At 39.1% G+C, this 24,774-nt stretch overlaps 1 protein-coding gene across 3 annotated transcripts in view; it reads left to right on the top strand.

The window, feature by feature from the left end:
* Positions 1–24,774, top strand: part of AOAH (acyloxyacyl hydrolase) — a 167,747-nt gene that overhangs the window by 24,932 nt on the left and 118,041 nt on the right. For all 3 annotated transcript variants that reach the window (XM_019418121.2, XM_019418122.2, XM_019418120.2), the window contains exons 4-5: positions 9,107–9,173; positions 16,407–16,506. In XM_019418121.2, coding sequence (XP_019273666.2) covers positions 9,107–9,173; positions 16,407–16,506 — 167 coding nt within the window. The remainder of the gene's footprint in view (positions 1–9,106; positions 9,174–16,406; positions 16,507–24,774) is intronic.

The following is a 24,774-nucleotide window of genomic DNA, read 5'->3' as shown; positions in this document are numbered from 1 at the left end:
GAGTTTATACCCTACACACACTTATGGAGGAGAATATGACTGAGTTATTTGTGTGAGTTGATATTCTTATGGGGCTCATAGAAATTAAAACAAATACACACACACACACACACACACACACACACACACACACACACACACACCACTCGAGGCAATTTTTTCCCCTGACATTCATTTTCCACCATGGCAGAATGAGATTGTTGAGGACATTTAGGAAATAAAATGTAGAATGGCCAATTGTTGCTTCATATCTCACATTTATAATGATTTGCCTAACTGGAGTTCATTGCCTTAAGTACCAAGAAGGTCAAAATAATGAAAAATGAATAATTTTCCATGATTTATGTTAATTTAACCACATGTACATTCCCAGATACATGTACAGCCTTACCCACACAGAGCTTTATTTAGGCTGAGAGGACAACTGATCTTTAAAAAACCCAAATGGGAAAATAATCTGGGAACTTTCCACGGATTTGAATTGGATCTCAATAAAATCATCTGACCCATACTCAAAAAAAAAAAAAAAAAAGGAATGGATTGATGATTTAAACAAATAGTATATTTCTCTCTCCATCTCCTCAAAGTTGAAAAAATATTGATTCTATTTCCCTTATAGAATACTATTAGGTGAACAGCCACAATGAGTAAACTTCTTTGAGAGTCAAATTGTCATTCCTTGAATGTTAAGGAACAAATTCATCAAGGACGATTTTTTTCAAAGTAAGGAAGCCAGACTAATGGTGGTTGTGTCTGGTTTCCATAGCATGCTGTTCCAGTAGCACCAAAGCATTTTCAGAGAATTTATTGCATTCAGTCACAATATGCATTCACAAGCTAAATTTCTTGGAATTCAGTCTAAAGTCTAAGAGAGAATAATACACAAACACAAGTGTTTACAATGTCCCAGATTGATCATTGCTAAGATTTTGACTTATTTACATCGTCTTTCTTTTGCGGAATTAGAACGTGGCGGATAGACTTGAAGCAGCCTTTGGCTTCCTCTCACCCCCAGTTCCATTCTCCTTCCATCTCCCCAGAGGGAACCACTCACATGAGCTTTATGGGTATTGTTCTTGTCAAATTTAATACTTTCATATTCACTTGTATGAATCCATAAACAATGTATGGTATTGTTCAGTGGGTAATCTTTTAACCTTTTTTGGAGGAAACAAGTCAAACCTAGAAAACCACATGAAATAGATGTATAACTTTATTAGTTATTAAAATGTGAATACCCTTGTAAACATAGCCCAGGTCAAGAAGAAACAGATAGGTAGCTACTCTAGAAGCCCCATTCCATCATAAATCCATTCTTTTGCCTAAAGGAACAACATCTTGAATTTTACTGTACTCATTTTTTTTTGGCATTGCTTTATAGTTTTATCTTCCAGGTGGGCATTTGCTATACCCTAGTCTTGCCTAGTCTTAAAATTTTGATATGTCAAGGCCTGGGATGCCTGGGTGGCTCAGTTGGCTGTTTCTGCTCAGGTCATGATCTCACGGTTCTTGGAATTGAGCCCAGCATCAGGCTTTTTGCTGACAGCATGGAGACTGCTTGGGATTCTCTTTAGGTCTCTCTCTCTCTCTCTCTCTCTCTGTCCCTCCCCTGGTCCTGCTCTTACTCTCTCTCAGAAATAAATAAATAAACATTTAAAAAAATATTTTTTGACTGCCCGGCTAGCTCAGCTGGTAGCACATGAGACTCTCAAAAAATATTTTTTGATATGTCTCTTAAATCTGTTTTAATCTATAAGTTTTCTTTCCATCCCTTCCTTTTCCATTTAATTTAATTGTGGGATTTGCCTTGTAGAGTTTCCCACAGGCTGGGTTTTGCTGATTGCTTCCCTGTGGTATGATTGAATATATTGCTCTGTGTTCTTTATTTCCTGAAAATTGCAGCTAGATCCAGAGGCTTGATCAGACTCCAGTTTGACTTCTTTGGCAAGACTATAAGTGGTGATATTTTCTTTAGTCAGGAGGCCATTATAAGTGGCTTTCTCTTTTTGTGACATTAGCAGCTGTCGATGGTCACTAACCAGATCTCTTAGTTCACTGGGGGTTGCAAAATTGTGCTATTCTAATATATCATTTATATTATCTTTAGTGGTGGAAGTACATTAGAGACACTTTGCCTCGTCGTCATCATATTTTAAAGAATTTTTAAAGTTTATTTATTTATTTTGAGAGAGAGAGAGAGAGAGCGTGCAGAGGAAAGGCAGAGAGAGGAAGAGAGAGAGAATCCTAAGCAGGTTCCACACTGTCAGTGCAAAGCCCAATGCAGGGCTCAAACTCTCTAACCATCAGATAATGACCTGAACCAAAATCCAGGGTTGAACACTTAACCGACTGAGCCACCCACGTGTTCCCATTGTATTTTAGAGACGTTTTCCCCACAGTCCATAATGGTATTGTTCATAGTAGGAAAGGCAGGATGAATGCCTGATTCCTTTGCTTTACTTGCCAGTTTTCAAATGATTCGCTGCCTTTCTATTATTGTCCCATAGTAGTCAATTAGTTTTCTTTAAAAACTATCATTATAACAATATAATGAGATATGTATATATAGATATAGATATATAGAGAGATATATAGATAGATACATAGATACAGAATAGATAGATATAGATATATATCTCATGTCTCATGTCTCATGAGGTCATACTGACACTTCAAATTCAAATTCAGGACTATAGGATTTTTTTTAGCAGGATTTTCTTCTTAATCTCTCCTGTGTCATATCCATATCTTTCTTTCCACAGCCAAAGTCCTAGTTCTCAAGGACAAAGGGACAAAATACCCTATAATTACTCTTTCACCTATCCCTCATTAGACATATAACAGTCTCAGAATATCAATATCAATCCTCGTACTGCTACCATTAATATACTTTATAATCACTGAAGGCAACCAAAACTGCCCTTTAAGTATACTGTTCCCATTTTTCCACCCTTTGAAATCATTGTTCTCTATGACCTGAGCATACGGCTATTCCATACCATATCCATGCCCTTCTCACCCCCATTTGGTCTCAGTCCCATCAGCAACTATTTGATTGACGTTCACTACCAGCCCTTATGCGGATGCCTCTCTAGTCAACTTGTCTACAGCTCATTCCTCAGGAAAGGCTCACGGGAACACTATTCCCTGAATTCTTGCATCTTAATAACAAGCTGCCTGTGCCCTTTACACTTGAAAGTCAGTTGTTTTTCTGGATACATAAATCCTTGCCATATAATTTCTTTCTCTAAGTATCTTAAATGTGTCTTTAAAGAGCCTACTGATAATCTAATTTCCTTTTTCTTATAAGTCACTTGCTGTTTTTGCCTAGAAGTTCAAAGGAGGTTTTTTTCCTTTCTTCTATAAAATTCAGTCATCTAACTAGAATATGCTTCAGTGTTTGTTGTGGTATATTGATGTTCTCAGGCATGCAGTGTGCTCTCAAATACATTTTTTAAATAATTTCAGAAAAGTTGTTTACTTGTTCAGTTTCCTTGATTTGGTTTTCTTTTTCAGGGATTTCTAGTATCCATATTTTGAATCTTCTTTGCCTAACCTTGATATGTTGCCTATTGCTTGAATACTACTATCCTTTCATTTATTTTTTATCTTGAAAGTTTTTCTTAAGACATTAGCTGTTGTATTCACTTCTTGTGTTCATTCTCGTTTAGATTTCATTCCTCTTATAATCTTGTATTCTTCCCTGTGTTCTTTTAGTCCATGTCTGAGTTTTCTAATTTTGATTTCTGTTGTTCTTTCATGACTTAAAGCATTTTATTAATGCTTCTTAGCTCATTTTGAAATACTATGTTATGTTTTAATCCTTTTTTGGACTTGACTTTCTGGCATGCTTTTGCTCTCTATAGGGATGGGATTCTGTTCCTTATTCTTTTTTTTCTTATAATAACTTTGTATGGGAGTTGACCTAGATACATTTCTGTTGCTCATTTTTATATGAAATTAGTTTTCTAAAACTCTTAAAAAGAGAAGTGGTTCAGGGTACGTTTCTAAATGCACAGAACTTTTTTCTGTTGTTCTTATGTAGTGTTAACACACACACACACACACACACACACACACACACACACACACACACGGGAGCATACTTTTGGTGTTTCTGGCTATTCCCTTGCCCACTTTTGTCTGGATTTTCTTTCCTTTGCTTCTCTCCAGCTCAGTTTTGTTTCCAAACCCAGCAATTTCTCCTCAGCATGGATGCCATCCTAAAAGGAATCTCTGGTAGGTCATTTTCTAGAAATCATAGATGCCTGGCCATGCCAGCCCCTTAGTCCTTCTACCCCTAAGACCCTTGTAGTCATCTGCCATCACAGTGGCCAAAACCCCACCCAGTCTCAGCTTCCCTTCTTTAATTGGCCCACATACTTTCTAGGCAATATCTATGTACTATTTGGAGACGCCCCCATTCTCAGGTTTATCTGGTATTCTATTGCTTCCCTTTACTTTTTGCCACCCAGATGTTGATAACCCACATGTCTTGCGGATGTGAGTGGTTTATCCTTGCCTAACTGTGTTTTGGGGTTCGTGGAGACACCCAGTTTTGTTCTTTATTTAGGCAAAGTTATGTCGCTCAAAAATGAAAGGCTCAGCAAAAATCCTTCTTCCTAGATTATCTTCACCTAATATACTAGCAAAACGAAAAACAACATGGACCAAGATCGCCGGTATGCAAGGTACCATCTTGGCTCCCTCTGACTCATCACAGGAAACTTCAGAGTCTGCTAAGGTGAATAAGAGGTTGAAAGTCAGATTCTGGTAAAATAAAAGTTGACGCCTTCCCAAGAGAAGCGAACTTGGTATTTCAGTTTCCAGTGGTGGGTTTCCTTTCAACTGGAGGAATTTCAAAGGATTAAGAATGCCGCTTGCAGTTGTTTTCATGTTATTAATTAATATTTTACCTGTGGATAGAAATAATATATTCAGTTCAGCTTAAAAGCTCTTTCACCTGACATGCATAAAGGCATGGCAGGCATTACTGTTTCCATTTTATAAATGTATTTTGTACATTTGTGTGTAGGATGGTCACGCAAACTGTAGAGGGTGACAAAGATAGTGTGCCTCCTAGCTCAGGATTTCTCCTTCTTGAAAACGAAATGGGCCTGAGCCATAGTGCCTATTTGCATCCAGTATTGCTTTCTGCCTGGTGTGCCAGGAGAGTGGGGGACAGAGGAAGTGAAATTACACACTTCAACACACAGTTATTATTTTTAAATAGTATTGCTTTTACCTCCAAAGCAGAACTAGTTCAGAAGACATAACCTTAGCGGTCTGAAAGCATGTAAGCGACATTCTTGAGAATAATCACTCAGTAAATCAGGCTGGCCTTTGCCTGGGAAGACGATTTTTTTGAATTGTGCGAAGCATTACCGACCTTCAGTTTCACCTGCTGCTTTTGCCTCTGGCTCTCATTAGTAAACACCTTGGAAGAATATCAGAATTGTTAATGGAAAAATGACTAATGGAATCATTCTCACTAGGGGTTAGCAGACTCATATGCCCTGAGAGCCTGGTTAGAACTTCACTAGAAGTGACCCTTTCCAAGAAAGGGTCGCCTATGCAAAAATCTTATCTTTGTGGAATATGATAGTTAAAAACACATGTAGATTTAAAACAAGGAAGGCAACTCTCCTCATGTTTCTTAGGTTCTGAAAGTCTACAAGCAAACTAGTAGGAACTAGTTAGAGAGTAAACATAACTCTCTAGAAGGAAAGTAGAAGGAGAGTAAACATAAACACTCCCTCCAAAGGGTCTTAGGAGAAACTTCGTCATGGAAAACATGAAGGTGACTTACAACCTAGAATGTCCTGGGCTTCATTTACACACACATGTGTACATCTAATGTGTGACAACTGCTCACTTGCTCCTTTTTCACCCTCCTTTGCCCTTGACAATGGCCACTTTTTTCCCCCTCCTATGCTGTTCCAAGTCTGTTTGACACTGTAGAAACTCAATGCTCTGTACCTTGCTGGTCACAGATGGTTTAACTGTATACAATTTCATATCAGATAGGTGACTAGCAATATGTTAGTACCAATCTTTTCTGTGGTTGTATCAGTAACGGTGAGGTGGCATCTGATCATGCTGACTGGGCCCTATCTGGCTTGCTCTGGAGGCTTGGCACATCTCCACTCTGTACCTTTCTGTGCTGATCTATAATTTAGCTCTCAAGGGGCCATCTCTTCTTCCATTGCTCCAGGAGCCTCTCCCTCTTAACCATTGCAGAAGCCATCTGAGAAATGATCACTGAATCTGTCTGAGAAATTGATCATTCAGATGGTCCTACTCAGAGAGCGAGGAAAACTTGCAGCCACTCATTTCAACTTGAACAAAACAAGGTTCTAAGAAAATACACACACACCCCAACATCTCTTATTGTACCAGAAAGAAGATGAATTTCCTCTGGCTTTTAGGCAGTACTGCAAGAGTAAATATTGCCCAGCTTTTGGTTCAACTAGTTCTACATTGGCCACACTTGAAACTGGCTTCCAGAGTGCTTTGCCAATTCATGTAATTTTCAATATCTGTTACATGATTCTCCAAACTCCCTAGATGGTCTAGTGAAGGAGACTGAATTCCATTCCCACATTTTTCAGATGAGGAAATGGAAACCCAGAAGGGGTAAGCAATCAAAGGTCAGAAGCAGGTCCATGGATGCTGAAATCAGGTCTCTGAATCCTATGACATCATAGATTCTTGATACTCTCCATTGCACTGCCCCTGTAAAGGAGCACCCAGGGGAAAGAGAGGTTTTTATTTTAGAACCTTTTTATTGAGGGGGCACCTGGGTGGCTCATTTGGTTAAGCATCTGACATTTGATTTTGGATCAGATCACGATCTCATGTTGTGAGATCGAGCCTGGGTTGGGTTCTGCCCATGGTGTGAAGCCAAATTAAGAGTCTCTCTCTCTCTCGCCTTCTGCAGTTCATCCATTTAAAATGTATAATTCAATGACTTTTAGTATATTCCCAGAGATGTGCATTTATCACCACAGTGAATTTTAGAACACTTTCAGCACACTAGAAAGGACCCTCACACCTCTAAGTTGTCTTTATCCATCCTCCCCAGCCCTAAACAACCACTAACCTATTTTCTGTCCCTATGCATTTGCCTCTTCTGGACATTTCATATCAATGGAATTATGTTTCTCTCATTTAGCATAATGTTTTTAATGTCCACCCATGTGTGGCATGTAGCAGACCTGCATTACTCTTCACAGCTGAATATTCTATTGTATGGTTGTAGCCCATTTTGTTCATTCATTTGTTAATGGACATCTGGGTTGAATTGTTTCCACTTCTTAGCTATTTTAAATAATGCCACTGTGTTCATTCATGCACAAGTTTTTGTGTTTATATATATTTTTTATTCTTTGGGGTATATACCTAAGAGTGGATTTGTATCATGTGGTAACCCCATGTTGAACCATTTGAGGAAATGTCAGACCATTTACCAAGGTGGCTGCACCATTTCATGTTCCCACCAGCAGTGTATGAAGATTCTAATTTCTCCAAATCAATACTTGCTATTATTTGTCATTAAAAAAAATTTTTTTTTGAGAGACAGAGCATGAGTGGGGAAAGAGTGGAGAGAAAAAGGACAGAGGATCCGAAGCAGGCTCTGCCCTGGCAGCAGTGAGCCCAAAGTGAGGCTCAAATTCGTGATGTGAGATCATGACTTGGGCCAAAGTCAGACGTTCAACCAACTGAGCCACCTATGTGCCCCTATTATTTGTCATTTTTATTATAGTATATCATAGTGGGTATGATGTGGTATCTCATTTTGTTTTTGATTTGCATTTCCTTAATAGTTAAAGATGTTGAGCATCTTTTCATGTGCTTTTTGGCCATCCATATATCTTCTTTGGAGAAAACCTATTCAGATGCTTTCTTCAGGTGTTTGGTACAATTCACCAGTGAAGCCATCTGGTTGTGGGCTTTTCTTTGTGGGAAGCTTTATATTACTAATTCAATCGCTTGTTATAGATCTATCCAGATTGTCTATTTTTGAGTCAATTTTGGCAGTTTGTCTTTCTAGGAATTTGTCCATCTCATCTAGTTAACTAAGGTGCGGTCATGCAATGTCATAGTATTCCCCCATGGTTCTTTTCACTTCTGTAAAGTCAATGTGGGGATATAATTTTAAGTTCCTACTTCAAACGCAACGTGTTTGAAGTCATTGCTTTATTGTAGGAAAAAAGGTCCTATGAATAGATCTATTGTAATGTAACAATAATATTTACATTATTTACTAGTGAGTAAAAATGAAGTACCAGACAGTGTTTCCCATACTTATCCTATTCTTTTACTACCCTACCCTCCAAGCAAGGTGTGGGTAGTGCAGTTTGAGATGAGCATGACGAGATAAATTCTCATCAGAGACAGACTCCCATCTCTTCCCAGAACAGCCCATGTGTCCTAATTGTGCTAAGGTCCTAATTCCCAAGGCTCCACAGTGGACTTACAAACTGGAAAAACAGGACCAGAGAATAAACAGGCTTCATTGTGCAAACTGATCAATTCACAAAGCATCCCTGTACTCTCACAATGGAGAGGAAGGAGATTGCTTTGTTAGTGTGTGTGTGTGTGTGTGTGTGTGTGTGTGTGTGTGTGTGTGTGTGTGATCTCTGGTGAAGATGGCAGTGCAGGGACATTTTGACCATCTCTTTTTATCTCTGGAATACTAACAGCAAAAACTAAATAGGCAAAGTGAAATCTTTTTTTCCAAATGAACACCAGAAAAGAGTATTTTTAGCAAAGCTATATTTTAAATTATTTACTTTAACGTGAATCCTGTTTCTTTTATTTCAACAAAGGAGATCTTCACCAACATTCAGACATTCCTTGCTGTACAAAAGAAAATAAAACCCCCAAATTTAACTGTAATAAACTGGTAATCTTTGTCATGTACTGTAAACAAAGTAGCATTCACATAAACCTGAAATAATGAATACATTAACTGTAACATTTCCCTCAAACCCTTATAATTAATCACTGGAATCAATGATAAATTAATCATCTATCATCAATCCTTAGTAAAGATGATTATGAAAATAATCTATTTCCCCTTCTTTATTTTTTTTTTTTTTAGAAAAGCTGTTCTTGAAGACAACCTGCTATTTAGTGATAGAAATGTTTGGACCAGACATCATAAAACTGTGAGTATGCCGGCACATTGACCTTACTCAGTTGCTGGGACATGGGTGAAACAGGAAAGCTGAGAGGCAGCTGACTCCTCTGCCAGCAGGATGTACTCACTGAACAAGGACTTGAGCTGTGTTCCTGTTCTTGTTAATAGTGGAACATTCAGACCTGACTCAGGTCTACTATCATTCGAGGCAAAGGCTCCCCTTGAATTACAGTATGGAATCTGATTTTATTTCTCCTCAAGAGCCTTCCAGAAGAAATTTTACTAACAAGTGACTAGATCCTACTGTCCAGACCCAGGCATTTGGCCCCTTACCCTGAGCTCCCCAAAGTGTACTAGTCTTTCCCTTCAATCCCAACTGGGTTCCAAGGCCACATCATCTTAGCTTCTTCTCCTCTGTCCTCCCTCATGGGTTTCCTGGCCCCTCCCTACTTCCCTAGCCCCAGCCCTTGCCTCTCAGGATCCCCTGCGTGTGCCGTTATCACATGTCTGCTTCCCTCTTTCTCTTCTCTGTCTTTCTTTTTTGAGCTCAAGGGCACTGGATGAGATAAATCCTATCCCGTCTTGTTCATAACATTTTCTCAACAAGAATCCATACATGACTTTCTTATATTTTTTATTTAGTTAGTTACTTAGTTATTTTGAATAATGTAACTAGCATCTAAACCTACCACCCAAAACTAAATCTAGGACCTAGGTTATAACTTACTCTAACCACCCAGTCCCTCTTTCATTCATTCTCATGCTTTTTTCTACCCAAGTAATAAATCCCATGCTCATCTTTCTCTTGTTTTCTTTTTTCTATAGTTTACACACACACACACACACACACACAGAGTTATGTTAATATGTTAAATTTATGTATATTTATGTATAATAATATATAAGAAATATGTATCAATATGTAATATGGAAAATTAATCTTAATTAAATATCAATGAATTGAGGTATTGATGATTAATAATTATAATTAATGGTAATATATAATTACATAAAATAATTAGAATTTTAATGTACTTATGTATATTTCTTTAAAATATACCTTGTTTTAATCATTTCTTAAATTTATGAAGACAGTATCACATTGTATGTAATCTTTTGGGACTAACCACTTGAGTTCCTATGTCTAGGGGACCTACCACTTGGGTTTACATGTCTATGGGACCTACAACTTGAGTTTATATGTCTAAGATTCATCCATAATGTTGTGTCATTGCTATAATTCACTCACTCTGCCTGTATAGAATATTCCATTGTGTCTCTACAAGAATCTATTCCTTCACTCTCCCATTGATGGGTTTTTAAGTTGTTTATTGGTTTTCTGTCTTGTGAACAGTGTTACAATGAACATTCTTATGTGGTTCCTCTTTTATATGCCATTAGCCTCAAAACAGATAGGCTCAGAGGCACCATTCCCCACAACTAGGTAGCCTAGAGTTGCAGAATTTTAAAGAAAAAAGGAGCTTAAAATCATAAAGTCCAAAGTGTTTGGTCATGCTGTGCACCTGCCTCTATTAATATGTATTTCACGCTATTATGGTAAATGATTTCTCATGAGCCGCTGAGTGCAAGTGTTGGGAAGGCAGGGACCATTTCTTTTTAGGTCATACTTCTATTCCTGTTACTGCCTCCTAACTGGACTCCAGACTTGCCCATTGGCACAAGTCAATAATCCACATTCTAGCTGGCCAAATATATTTTAAATGCCAAACTAATATGGCACTAACAAAATTCTTCAGTCTTCACACTATTTGCAGGATTCCTTAGCCACATACACAAGGCTATTTATAAATCAGTCCTTGAGGACATCTTCAGACTACCCCTGGCTGTTCCACAGCACACCACATTCCAAACCACTTGTAACTCCTCATACACACCAAGAGGTTTTTGCCTCAGGACCTTTGCATAAGACGTTCCCCCATGCTTGATTCATTCAAAACCTCTACCCCAGACAAATTCTACTTCTTTAGACCTCAGTTCCAAGGTCACTTCCTCTGGAAGCTTGCCTGACCTTAGCCCTTAGGGTGGGATAAGACAGATGATATTCCCACCACCATCAACACACACACACACACACACGCATGCACACGTGCATGTGCACACACACATACACACACACACACATTCCTGGTATCCGGTGCAAACCCCTAGCACAGCACTTACCACATCTGTTTGTAATTTAATTCTCCATTTACTTTTTCTGAGTTGCTAACTAGATTGAAAACCTTCTGAGATGCGTTTCATTCATCTCTGTATCTCCAGATACTTAGCAAAATACTGAGTATGTGGAAAGAAGGAAGGAAGGGAGGGAAGGAGGAGAAGGAGAGGGCTTTGTATCTTCAGGGCTTGGTGCTATATTTGAGCCTTCAATATATATTGAGGTCCTTCAATAAATGTTTGTTGAACTAATTATTTTAAAAGAACAAAATTATCACTGCAGATGATATGACTAGATAGCTCCAAAGAAATTGGTTGAACATATTAAAACAGGAAAAGAAAAACTTTTTAGCCTATTTATTGAGTCTGCCTATATACCTATTATGAGTTTGGTGCTCTGGCAGAAATGTCAGCTTGGCGGGGAGGTTCTGTTGGGCCTAGATCATGGAACCAGAGAGGTACATGGAAAAAAGTCATAGAAGCTAAAGAGGAGAGTGCATGCAGATATCCAAAAGGGGGAGCCAGAGATTAGCTACCAAGCATGCTGGCAGTGAAAGGGCCATTGCCTGGGTTGATTAAGAAACCCATTGCTCTTCTGTAGTTGGCCAGAGTGGCAAGTGTAAGAGACATTTAAGACAAAGATGAGAGAGGACAGACAAGACACTGTCCTAGGTACTACAGATTTGAACTGTACAAACAACAGTCCCACCTCAAATAACAGCAAATTAACACAAGGTGTTAAAGAAGAATGGGCCCAGCAAGTCACCAAAACAGAGGGCCACTCTCTGAGTAGGTGGTGGGGAAGGGTGACATTTTTTTCCTTTGTGATGATTCAAAGTCACGAGACAACTAATTCTCAGTAGTAGGGGTGGGCCATTTGAAGAAAGACAGATATAATAAATGATCCCCCTTCATGGTTCTGTCTACCATTAGTTTTGTTTGCAAGGAATTTTCCAGTACCTGTGTTAGGTGTTTGCTGATAGACATTTCTCCTCTTATGGTGTGCTCTTATTACAACTTCTTTTAATCAATCACATACAGTTTGGGGTTGTTATAAGTGCTGAAAATGACAATCTTATGGTTTAGTTTTACCTCAATTTCAGGCTTCCAGTATTAAATGTGTTTTCTAACCCAGAAGGCATCCCTCCTCATTATTTCACACCAGTCAATTATCAATGATTCATGGACTAATTATTCAGCAATTACATTTCCTACCCATGGGCAAGCCACAGGATGTTGTTGGGAAGTGAGTCACCTGAGCACTCAGGCATTCCCCCAAGAACCTGGATCATACAGGGAGGGGCTGCTTCCAGGAGAGGCCAATCCTAGCCAGTGCTAAGTCTTAGCCATGTGCTGGGTCTTCCTCTGCCTGGTCTTGACCTCCATTGTGCCATTGGTTGCCATAGCAAGCCTGATCCTTATCTTCTGTTCATCTCACCTTACTTCCTGGGATTTACTTCTACTTTCCTCTAAATCATAAACTCTTGTATTCTAAACTAGGAGGTCTCAGAGATCATGGGGGGCCTAAACTACTAACATTTTTTAGAAGAAAATGTGAAACAGAATTTATAACATAGTACACCTTAGATGTAATTAATGTGTTTTTAGACACCCAAACACAAAGCAATATCAGTGCCATTTCACAAGATAATTACAGCAGTCCCCCATTATCCAGAGGGGGCAAATTCCAAGACCCCCCAACTAGTTGCCTGAAACCAGATAGTACTGAACTATATATACTATTTTTCCTATACATACATACTTGTGATATAGTTTAATTTATAAATTAAGCACAGGAAAATATTAGCAACAATAATAAAATAAAACAAAACAATACACTGTAATAAAAGCTATGTGAATGTGGTATCTCTCTCTCTCTCTCTCTTAAATATCTTATTGCACTGTACTCACCCTTCTTCTTGTGATGATGAGAGATGATAAAATGCCCACGTGATGAGATAAAGGAAGATGAATGATATAGGCATTGTGAGGTAAGTTAGGTGGCTATTGACCTTCTGACGATATGTTAGAAGAAGAATCATCTGCTTTCAGACGATGGCTGACTACTAGTTACTGAAACCATGGAAGGCAGAACCACAGGCAAGAGAGGGACTACCGTACAAGATTTATAGAAGTGAATAAATTCATAGTACACTGTGCGTGTGGTCCAGAAATGGGATAAAAGTATTAAGTTGCATAAGGAAGATCTTCTTTCAATGCTGTGAATATATCTCTGTGACTATATGTTAATATATAAACTTTCTTTGAAAGTGATGTCAAGGTCTAAATTTGAGAGCTTTCATGTGTGGAAGTCCCTGTCCTCACTCCCTGCCATAGGCTGTTACTCTGTCTATTAACCCTGACCTTGCTCCCTTCTTTTGATTTATGGTGATGATCATCATCATTGACTTCATTCTACCATGATCTTAATTAGACTTGTTAATTAGCTCCGCCAAATGTGTTGAAGCCTCTTCCCTCCTCCCCAGTCCCCCACCACATGCCTCATTCCTGCACACCTCTGTACCTGTAAGGGTAGTAAAAGGAAGTAAATTAAAAAGTGACCATTTTGGTCTTTTTGCTACTATGGGAAAAAGAAAACAATGTTGAGTGGGAATGGATATTCTGAATTTGGAGATTTCCTAGGGATTTCACATCTTATGTGTTGCCTAGGCTTTCTATCCCACAATTGGTAAAGAGCACATGTGCTATTTTGCCACTTCCTTACATCTTGCACATTCTAATGGTCTTACACTTGTCTGTATTTATGAGGCTCAGCATTTTCTATTCTTGTCCAAAGGAATGCTTCTCACTTTCAGTCTTTTGATGACAAAGATCTGATCTTAGAGGACCCTGGGAAGAACACCATATGCCTGTTCCCCTCTCCTATTCCTCAATGTAGAGACCACCTCACTGTCTGTGGGGTTTTCATTTCCACTCCCATATTCAAGTTCACTTACTTGAAATTGTGCTCTATTTGCAGAGAAAGAGAATACGTCTTGGATATCATATGATTAGTTAGTGGTCCTGGATTACCACAGATGGGACGGCTATAGGGTTTAAAGGGAAAAAAAGGTTAAGCAGAGCCTATTTATCACCCTCTTGAGTCCACTAAATATCAAACCCCCATAAAGACAGCAGTCATCAGTTAAATAAATGAACCATTAAGTTGAGAAAAGATATGTGAAAACAGCCACCTCTCCTGATTTACTGACCCTTGGTAGACATTAGTTTGCTAATGAACTTTATCTGCTACATACAGCTTGCCCCACAACTTAGAAGATGTGAACTCCTTTTATATTTTAAGTTACCTTCCCCTCTACCTCTCACCAAGGAACCGTGGAGCCAGACAGATGACTCTCTTTTTCCCTCTTAACTCAGGTACTCACAAAAGCTTGGGAAGCCATCTTACCAGGCTTCAGACAGGGATGGAAGCAGGACTTGGAAGCCACCAGGAATACAGGGGCACATTCTCCCCAGGCTTTCTCACTGCACACACTGGGTTCTGACCCCTGAATCCTATCCTACAGATTAGCTTTCCAACTTCTCAGTCCATGTGGCAGAAAATGACATTACAGTCCCAAGTTACTATAGCTCCTGTTATTCTGGGAACAGCTCAGAATGAGTTTGAAGTTGTTAATACCAATTCCAAATTTCCATAGGAGAGAATCTGACTGATCCTACTTGAACAGTCATCAAATGAGGTCCAATCAACTGGCCAAGACATAGGGAGTAAGTACAACATAGTTGCTAGGAACCTACCCCTGTGGAAGAAGGGGGTCAGTTAAATGATCATGTGAGCTGGGAAGAAATCCCAAAAAGTATCTTCTAAAATCAAGAACTGTTTTTCTGAGATTAGTCTCTAGGTATGACCAACGTATGTTTATGGATTCTTTTTGTTGTTTTGGTTGGTTGGGTTGGGTTTGAATCAATGATTTACTGGGAAAAGTTACTAAAAATCCATACTCTGTTTGTTCCTTCATTTGAAGCAGCACATTGTACTCATTCTTCTTGGTAAGAAGAATTTTGGGAGTGCCAGGTATTAAATGCATATGGAAGGTTTGTGTTAGCACCTTCAAACTAGACATAAACCAAAATGTTTAAAGAGCACTTTCCTTACACCATCCTGGGGTGTGGAAAGTCAAACATATTGTATTTTCTCCCATAAGGTAAAGAAATATATTTAATTTATTATTTTTTTAAATATTTATCCATTTTGCAGAGAGAGAAAGAGAGAGCACACCCATATAAGCAAGGGAGGGGCAGAGAGAGAGGGAAATAGAAGATCCCAAGAGGGCTCCGTGCTGACAGCAGAGATTCCCAACACAGGGCTCAAACCCACGAACTGTGAGATCACAACATTACCAAAGTCAGATGCTTAACTGACTGAACCACCCAGGAACCCCTAGAAATATATTTATTTTAAAGGGAAACAGATGATTGGGGCACCTGATGGCTCAGTCAGTTAAGCGTCCGACTGCGGCTCAGGTCATGATCTTACAGCTCATGGGTTCGAGCTGTGCTGACAACTCAGAACCTGGAGCCTGCTTCAAATTCTGTGTCTCCCTCTCCCTCTCTGCCCCTCCCCCACTCATACTCTGTCTCTGTCTCTCTCTCTCTCTCAAAAATAAATAAATATTAAAAAATTTTTAAATAAAATAAAGGGAAACAGATGATTTGGATTATGCCTAAGAAAATAATTTTAGGTGTTAAGGCTTTATTATAAATGATTTTTTGCTATAAGACCTAGCAAACTTTAAAATATTCCTTCCATCAAATTATATGCCTATCCATTTTTCTTTTCCCAATTTTATTTGTGGCTTCTCCTGAAAAGAATCACAGTGCCCATGTGAGAGGATGACCACAGCTCAGTGCTGTCCATGCCCTCTTCCCACCCCCAGGACCTTACTTCAAACAGAAAAGAGAGCAACGTGGCAGGAAATCGTTTTGATCTGGCAGCTACTTCAGGCTGGACTCAAAGACCATGCTAGAATCCATTCTGGGGATTTACCTTCCTTTGAAATAGGTTCTATTTCCTAAATGCCTGAGAGATCTTAAATAGCCTTTGTTTTGTCCCATTTCCCTCCAGGCTTAGCACAGATATGAATGCTGATGTGGTGTGTCACACCCTGAAGTTTTGTAAGCAGGACCCTGGCCAACCATTGTGTCATCTCTACCCACTTCCCAAGGTAAGTGGGTTTTCACTTTGAATGTCAGATTACAGTAACCTGCAAGCCCTTTGGACATGTTGTAAAGGGAGGTTCAGCTTCACTGGCTCAACGGTTGGGGGACAGAGAGAGACAAGACGACATTTCCAATTACATCGTGTGAAATAATATTCCCCAGTTTCAACCTAGACCCTCACCCCATGCTGCCAAAGAATGTTTTGGCTACTTAACTATCATAGACTGTAATCTAGAGCTCAGCTGGCAGTAGGTGGGAAATCTAACCAGCCAAGAAGAGGAGACCTTAAATCTCTGCTATTTAAAAAATCAAGCAGATCACTTTCACAGAGACCAACTCATCCAGTTTGCCCAGGACTTTCCCGGGCTAAGCACTGAAGTCTCATATCCTGGGAAAACCTGAGCCATTGGTCACCCTAGTCTGAGCTTAATTGTCCTCACACATAACATGGGTATAATAAAATGCCTAAAATACCTCCCTCATAGGTTTGTTGTGGGAAACAGTTGAGCTAATACATCCAAAATGCTCAGCACAATACCTGCTACATTAAAAAGTGTTGATAAAAGCGGTAGCCAATATAATTATTATCAATATCATTATTATTCAGAGATAGCTCTTCAGAACCCCCATGTGTGTTATATCATGTTGGACAATTTTCAATTGAAATGCAGGCGGACAGGGCTGCAAATGTTGACACAATTCTCAGCTCACATTCTGAATGAGAGCATAATATTAAATCCAGTTCCACCTCAAAGTATTGATTTTTCAGAAGCTGCCTGTAAAAATAAAATTAAATGATAAAATAAAAGAAAATTCTATGCCCCCTGTCCCAGAAATGTAGTTTTTCTGTGTATTACACAGTAGGTTTCTGTTTTGTATGTGATTTCCTTTTTATTCTCAAGGAAATAAAGTCAGTTTAATATTTTGTGGCCTGAACCAGTGAACCTGATGTTGCTGCCTAACTATCATAAGCTTGTCTCCTTGAGAGGGAAGATAGAGATTCAAATACCTGGAGCATGTGTCCATGACGTGCTTCCTCAGTCATTGACTATGTGCCAATTAAATTTCCCTTAATTCCACCTGAGAAGCTTTGGAGTCCACTGGTTTCTAGAAGAGATAGGCACTTTTAATTAAAAAAATCTTTTTTCATGAATTCAAATAGCATGTAAATATTGTATCATAATATTCACTATTGGATAATGCACAGAGAAACGTGTCTCTATGTACAAAGGCAAATGATAAGGGTTTTTTGTCATTTCCTTAAATAACATCACATTATATATACATCACACCCACAGTTATACATAGTCACAAAATGTTCAACTTTAAACTATCCCATGTAAAATGACATTCTTTATTTTCGTACTCCATGGAGTTTATCCTCGAAATACCATTTCCTTGTCTTCCCATCAACACCCTTTGCAATTCCTGACTCGGGAGTGTTTTAAGCATCCTTGCTGGCTGAGATGGAGTGGGGGGTATTTCACCCCAGAACTGCTCAGCTTGCACCCCAGCAGGGCATGCTCCTGGGTCAGCTTGATGTTTCCATAGTCGCTGTTCTGGACTTTGCCGTCCTCCTCAAATCCCCGTCCCCACAGGCGCCCTGGAGAAGAGGGGCAGTCCATGCAAATGTGGGCAGCTCCACTCTCTTCTGCCTGCAAGATTTCTTTAATAGCAATATTTACTGAGGACTCACTACACTACGTAGCACTGTGTTTACACTTCACTTTATTTAGTCCCCCAAACAGTTCTGGGATAGAGGCACCAGTATTGATTATGACCCCTTTTATAAAGTTGCAGAAACCAGGCTGAAGAGGTTATGTAATTTGCTGAAGCTCACTCCCTTAGGAAAGACTAGAACTGGGATTCATATCCCTGTCCTGCTGACAGTGGTTGGTTTAGTCTCTTGACAATTGGCTACGTTTCTGAAAATCCTTCTTGGGGTGTCTCTTCACATCAATCAGCTGAAATCCCACCACCAGAAATAACCAATATCAAAATGTTGTATGTTTACCTTTTAATTTGTAAATAAATAATATTATTATATTGATTTTTTCAGAGTTATGATAATGTTATATATATAATTTTTCCTCCTTAACATTACACTCTGAGTGTGTATTTTTAATGGTGTATATCAGTCCTTCTTTTCATTTCCTTGGCACACAAATTACACCTACAAAGCAGGTGTGAATTAGTGGGTAGAATTACCTACCTACTAAAGATGCAAATGATTTCCAGCCTGCTGCCAGAAGCCTCCATCACGACTCTCCCAGTCAATACTCACCCCCAAAGTAGCCACTGTTCTAAAATCTCTCACCACATATTAGTTCATTCATATAAAGTTCTGTTCGTCAATGTCATATAAATGGAATCATAGAGTATGTTCTTCTGTGTCTGGCTTCTTTTGTTTGCAAGGTTCATCGTGTTTTGGGTGTGTAATGGTATTCCTGCGTGAAGGTGTCTCACAATCATCCTTGGATGTCATTCCTGCTCTAGCTTTTAGTTAGTCCAACCAAATTCTGCTCTTGCCTGCTTTCCAAAAAATTTTCCACACCAAGGCCAGAAAGGCCTTTCTATGAGATAAATTTGATCTTGTCACTCCAACTCAATGACTTTACGTGGGAAGCATTTTCTCCTTCTCCCTCATCTTTCACCTTGATGGACTTCCCATCCCTCAAATCTCACCTTATATGTTGCTTCTTCAGGGAGTCCATCCCTGACTCATTTTACATACCCCTCTTGTCAAAGCTCTTGTAGGTCCCTCCACTGAACCTGCCTTGTTTTAAATGATATACCCGGGTGATTGCCTGTCTATCCATCTCTCCCACTAGGATATAACCTCCACATGGACAGACTCCACCTTGCTCCCCACAGTAAGCCCAACACCTAGGATGGTGCCTCACACATAACAAAGAAATATTTGTTGAATGAATAAACAAAGTGCCACTAGCTTCTCGTTTGCACCCCTGACGGAAATTCTGCTTTCCCTTACTTCATGGACACAGTAATTTTCCCAGAGCCTATCTCTGATCATATTATTTCCCCCAGCTTATGATCTCAGTATTGCCTACACAATTAGGTACACATTTTCACCTAGCATTTCAGAATTCTCCAAAAGCCTTCCTGGACTTCCACTATTATCCTTGTGGACCCCCTGCTGCAGTCAAGATGGAGTGACTGGCTCTCTCTTGTGCTCACCTTAACCTTCCTACCTCTGCACCCTTGTTCTCAATCATCCCTTCCACTCAGCTGACCAGGCCCGTCCTGCAAGCTCATGTCTCTGTCAACTTCTCTGTAGAATGATTCCTAACCCTCTCCACAAAATTTAACTCTGTTCTCCACCGTCATCCTAAATTCCTTTTCAAATACTACAACGTGCCAATATTGCCCTACATGCTTTGCATATATTAATCATTTAATCTTATGAGTAGGTATTATTGTTGTCTGCATGTTATAGAGGAGGAAAGGAAGGCCCAGAGATATTAAAATATGAAGTTTACATAGATTTCTTCACTCAGATGTAAGCGTGTGGAGGTGGCAGTTCTGCATCTTGCCCGTCTTTGCTGTCTCCATTGTGCAAGGCACATGCCTGGTATCTGGATAATCCATCAGCACTGACCTTGACGCGTGTGATCTCATTCAACAGTGCTCTTGCGGGGTAGGGGTCTATTTTACAGATAAGGAAATTGAGACCAGGAGAAATTAACAGATTACACAGCTAATAAGTGACAATAATTACACAGATTACACAGCTAATAAGTGACAGGATTCAGCCCTGGGCCTGTTTGTCTTGAAAGCCCAAGTTCTTCCCCATGGTGCTCTAGGCCTCACTGCTACTCCTGGGGTATAGTTACTTTTAATTGAACCACTGCTCCTGGGCCAGTAATTCCTCACAAGCAAGACTCTGCTTGTAACCTGCTTTGCATGTGTTTCCGATTCTGGTAAAATACAAATGAAGTGACAGGAGCCATTGCCCCTGTGAAATGCATGCTGCAGGGTGGAGGGAAGAAGGAGGCCTTTCTGCTCCAAGGAGCTGGCATGGCAGAACCTAGCAGTGCAGAGCAATGGAGTCTGATGTTGGTAGGATCAAAAGTAAAAGTGGAATCACATTTAGGGATCTCAGCAAACTGCCTATTCATCATCTACAGTGCAGTTGACATTCCAAGCCCAGTTTTTGCCAATCCTTTAGCCACGGCTCATACCTTTATCTACTGTGTTCTCAAAATGACAAACACCATCCATGATTAACTGAGCAAGAAACAATCTATAGTGTTCAGCTGGCACCAGGATTGGGGCGGGGGTGGGGGAGGTGAGGGGAGGTGGAAAGGAGGACAAGACAAGGATAGGAAAGGAACAGAAAGAAGAAAATCGCAGACTGCATGGTAAAGACCACCCAGATGGTTTTGTGTTACCTACTTTGAGGGGATTATTTATATGCTCCTTTACATTTGCATACAAAACAAGGCATTGCCTGCTGCTGGAATGTGTATGTGTGTGTATGTGTGTGTGTTCATAAGCAGGAATTGGACACTGAAAATTGAACGTAGTTCCTTCATGTGTACCTTGAATCATCTTTGTTAGATCAGTGTTAGAGTGCACCCATTGGGTCAAGAGTGGAGCCTCCTCCTCGGCTTTATGCTGTTCGCTCCTAGGTCCCCTAACACTGAGATCCTCAAGGCACACCCTACATCATGCAGCAGACGCCCTTCCTAACCACCCCTGAGCTGCAGGGACATGCTACATTCACAGATATCTCAAAGGCATACTCAAGACCTACTTCACATCACTTTGATCTACATTAAAAGAGAATTATATTCAGAGTGTGTGCTCTAGTGGAGATAGATTCTCTTTATTTCCCCAGGGCCTTCAACCCATTTAAAGTTCTGTGAGGCAGTGGGAGGGGGAGTCAAGAATAAATTTGCTTTAAGATTCTATTCTACCAGTTGTGCTTGTTCAATGTAAACACCACAGGTAGGACAAGGGGTCTCAAGCAAAGGAAGAGAGGTAGCCAGATCGAGCTCTATTTGGGAAAGGAAACATAGATAGACATATTTATCCCTGGGAGAGGGATGGGGGAGGGAGGCTGGAAATGTAGACAAGGGGCAGATAGGAAGGGCTGCTGATGCCAAACTGAAGAGTCATTCAGATATGGAGTAAAATTTCAGGATACTTTGCTATTTATTTCACATAATATATTTTAAGTACTTGAAATCAGTAAATCGGAGTATTTAATACATTTCAAATACAAAAATTCATAAATATAAGTAAAATGTAAATACGCTAACACATACCTTAAACATACTCCAATGTAAAAATAAAATATTGTTTCAAATAAGCACTACATAAAGTTTATTTGGGGTTAAACATGAAATACAATTATGATCTTTTTTTTTAAGTCTATCAATGATGACATCTATCAATGATGTCATCTTTGAGCCACGAAAAACTTCCGAGTTATTTCTCATTTGTCTTCATCTCCCTGTCTCATCTTGCGCAAATGGTGATTCTAATGCAGACACCATATTAAAACCAATTTTAAAAATTATTTTAGGGGCACCTGGGTGGCTCAGTAGGTTGATTATCCAGCTTCGACTCAGGTCATGATCTCACGGTTCATGACTTCAAGCCCCATGTAGGGTTTTCAACTGATAGTGCAGAGCCTGCTTCAGATTCTGTCTCCCTCTCTCTCTCTCTGTCCCTTCCCCACATGGGCATGCAGCCACACACTCTTTCTCTCAAAAATAAATAAAAGTTAAAAATTATTTAAAAAAATAATAAAATAAACCACTGTGAGGGAGAACCATTGCCTTAGGAAAGCAATCCCGACTTTGAAATGGCTTTTCCAGGATCAGTCTGATTGCTGCTGGAACCAGGGCTCTCCAATGCTGAGTGTGTGGGGGTGTATGCATAGACAGAGAATTCATGCTTCCTTGGGACCCAAATTACCATGAAGCTGACATAAAAGGGTTTGAGGAGGAGGAAGTTTGCACTCTTTTTATGAGAAAGTTTCACATGACAAATTCTTGTTGTTCAACTGAGAAATAAAGCTGATCCCAGGAACTTACTTTAATTTTTTAAACATTAAGTGTAGAATAAAACATCTGGTGTCTATTTTAATTGAAAATCTCAGGTAATAAGGCTTAGGAAAGATTACAAATGGATAGGAAGTTGAACATTTTCTAAGATTCATGAATCACTAAATTTCACTCGGTACAATCAACAGTGCCCTTCTGTTCATAATGATGAGCTTAGTTAGCTCTGTGAACTCACACTGTGCTTCTAAATGTGTTATCTAATCTTCCCCAAACTTTTTGAGTGAGTCCCATTTTGTCCAATATGGTGGGGTGTGTGTGTGTGTGTGTGTGTATTTAGGTAAATTTCTCTACTCCATCTCTGTTTTATAAGACCCAAGTCTCTAAAGTCTGCCTTTATCCTCTCAACATTATAATTATGACTTGCCTTTTTGGGGGGAGGAGTATGTTTACAGAATTTAAAAATAAATTCAGCACTCTCAGTTTAATAGGAAAAAAAGGAAAAACAAGGAAACAAGGGAAAAAAATTATTTCCTCTGTCATCATCACTACATTGGAGCCTCCATGGCTACTGTCATGGACAATTCTAGCAAATTAATATCTCAAAGCCTAAACTAAATAGAAATAACTAAGGTTCTCTTCCTATTTGGTTGTCTGGCCAACCTCTCCAGCTTATATTTGCTCTTCCTCTGTTCTCCATCATAACTTTGTATAATATGAGTGTTTTCTCACATGTCCAAGCTTAGGGGAAAACAAAATATTAAATAATAAAGAAGCCATTTTTTGTGATCATCAGTTTCAGGTTAAAGAAAGTTCCTTCTTGAGTGATGGCTGATCTTTAACTGTGACTTGGCAAACTATTAGACAATCAAATGTTACTTGTGAAAGGAACATATATTCCAGGGAAAGAGTAACCTACAATTTCAGGGCATTCTTGTGTGTGTACTACCTCAATACTCTGGAAGAGTTAATAAAGTTTTGCAGACTACCTTCCTTAATAAACCCATATTTGTGCCCAGAAGACAATCATATCTTTGACAACTGAAATCAGAAATGGTACTAGGGTCAAAAGGGACTTGGGTGAAATTGATAGGTTTTTAGGCATACACAGTCATTCTTCTATTCTTGCAATATACCTTTACTAAGCCCCCATTGTGTGACAGACACACATTAGGGGCTGAAAAATAAAAGGAAATGGCAAACACAATTTAAGTAGCGACACACATAACAAAAGCTGGCCTAGGCACTTGTCATATAGCATCTAAAGTCCTTCCACACAGTTGCAAGCTTATTTTATTATCCTAATTTTACAGAGGAGAGATCAATATTCAAGCAAATTGTCGGTTGTGGAGTTATTTGGCAATGTTTTTAAAATTCCTATTTAAACATCTCAGGAGATTTTGAACAATGAGATAAATGACAGGGGAATATGGCCTTCTAGATGTGGAAGAGTCAGCCTAAAGAGGAACAGAATATACTGCCTAAAAATAAACTCAAACACATTCTTGTTTTTGATAAAAATAACATTCAGATCAGTGGTACAACACTAGTTTATTCACTCAATGGAACTAAAGACCAGCCATTTGGAAATAAAATTTAAGCTCAATGTTTATTTCTTATAGCAAAGTAAATCCCAAATGAATTAAAGTTTGAATCATTAAAAATGGAACCATAAAAGAAGAAAAATCTAAGCAATTTTATTTGTAATTTGTGACACAAAAGTTGCAAAAGGAAATATGAATACATGTGACTAATAAAAAACCTGCCATACACAAAGTTAAAAAAATGGTAAACTGGAACATGTTTTTGTAATATGCCACACAAAGTTATTTTTCCATAATTCAAAGAGCTTATATAAAATTGAAAAGAAAAAAAGTCTAGAAAAGTCCACAAACAATTAGTTTACAGAAAAAGAAGATCAAAGAACCAAAATTGTAGGAGGAAATACTGATCCTTTTCTCATAATTAACAAAGTGAAAATTAAATGAGATTCCAACTATCTCTTATGTCTTTTGCCTCTACAAAACCCTTTGAAGGTCATTAGATAAGAAATTATCGCAGAAACAGAAAGACTATAAATATCAGAGGCCACTAAATTAAATTGCTCCCTGAAGACTGAGAGGATTAAAACTCTAAGAGAACAGAGGAAAGCATTAGATGCTGTGCTTGGATGTACGGTCTACTGTTGTATCATTTCTCTGGGCATTTCACGGTATCTTGATAGAGATTCCATGCTGCATT

The sequence above is a fragment of the Panthera pardus genome, unplaced genomic scaffold, assembly GCF_024362965.1.
Source record: "Panthera pardus isolate Hobbes unplaced genomic scaffold, ASM2436296v1 HiC_scaffold_8, whole genome shotgun sequence".
In the NCBI taxonomy this organism is placed as follows: domain Eukaryota; kingdom Metazoa; phylum Chordata; class Mammalia; order Carnivora; family Felidae; genus Panthera; species Panthera pardus.
The sequence above is the reverse complement of the archived record's forward strand: the minus strand, read 5'-3'. Positions and strand labels throughout refer to the sequence as shown.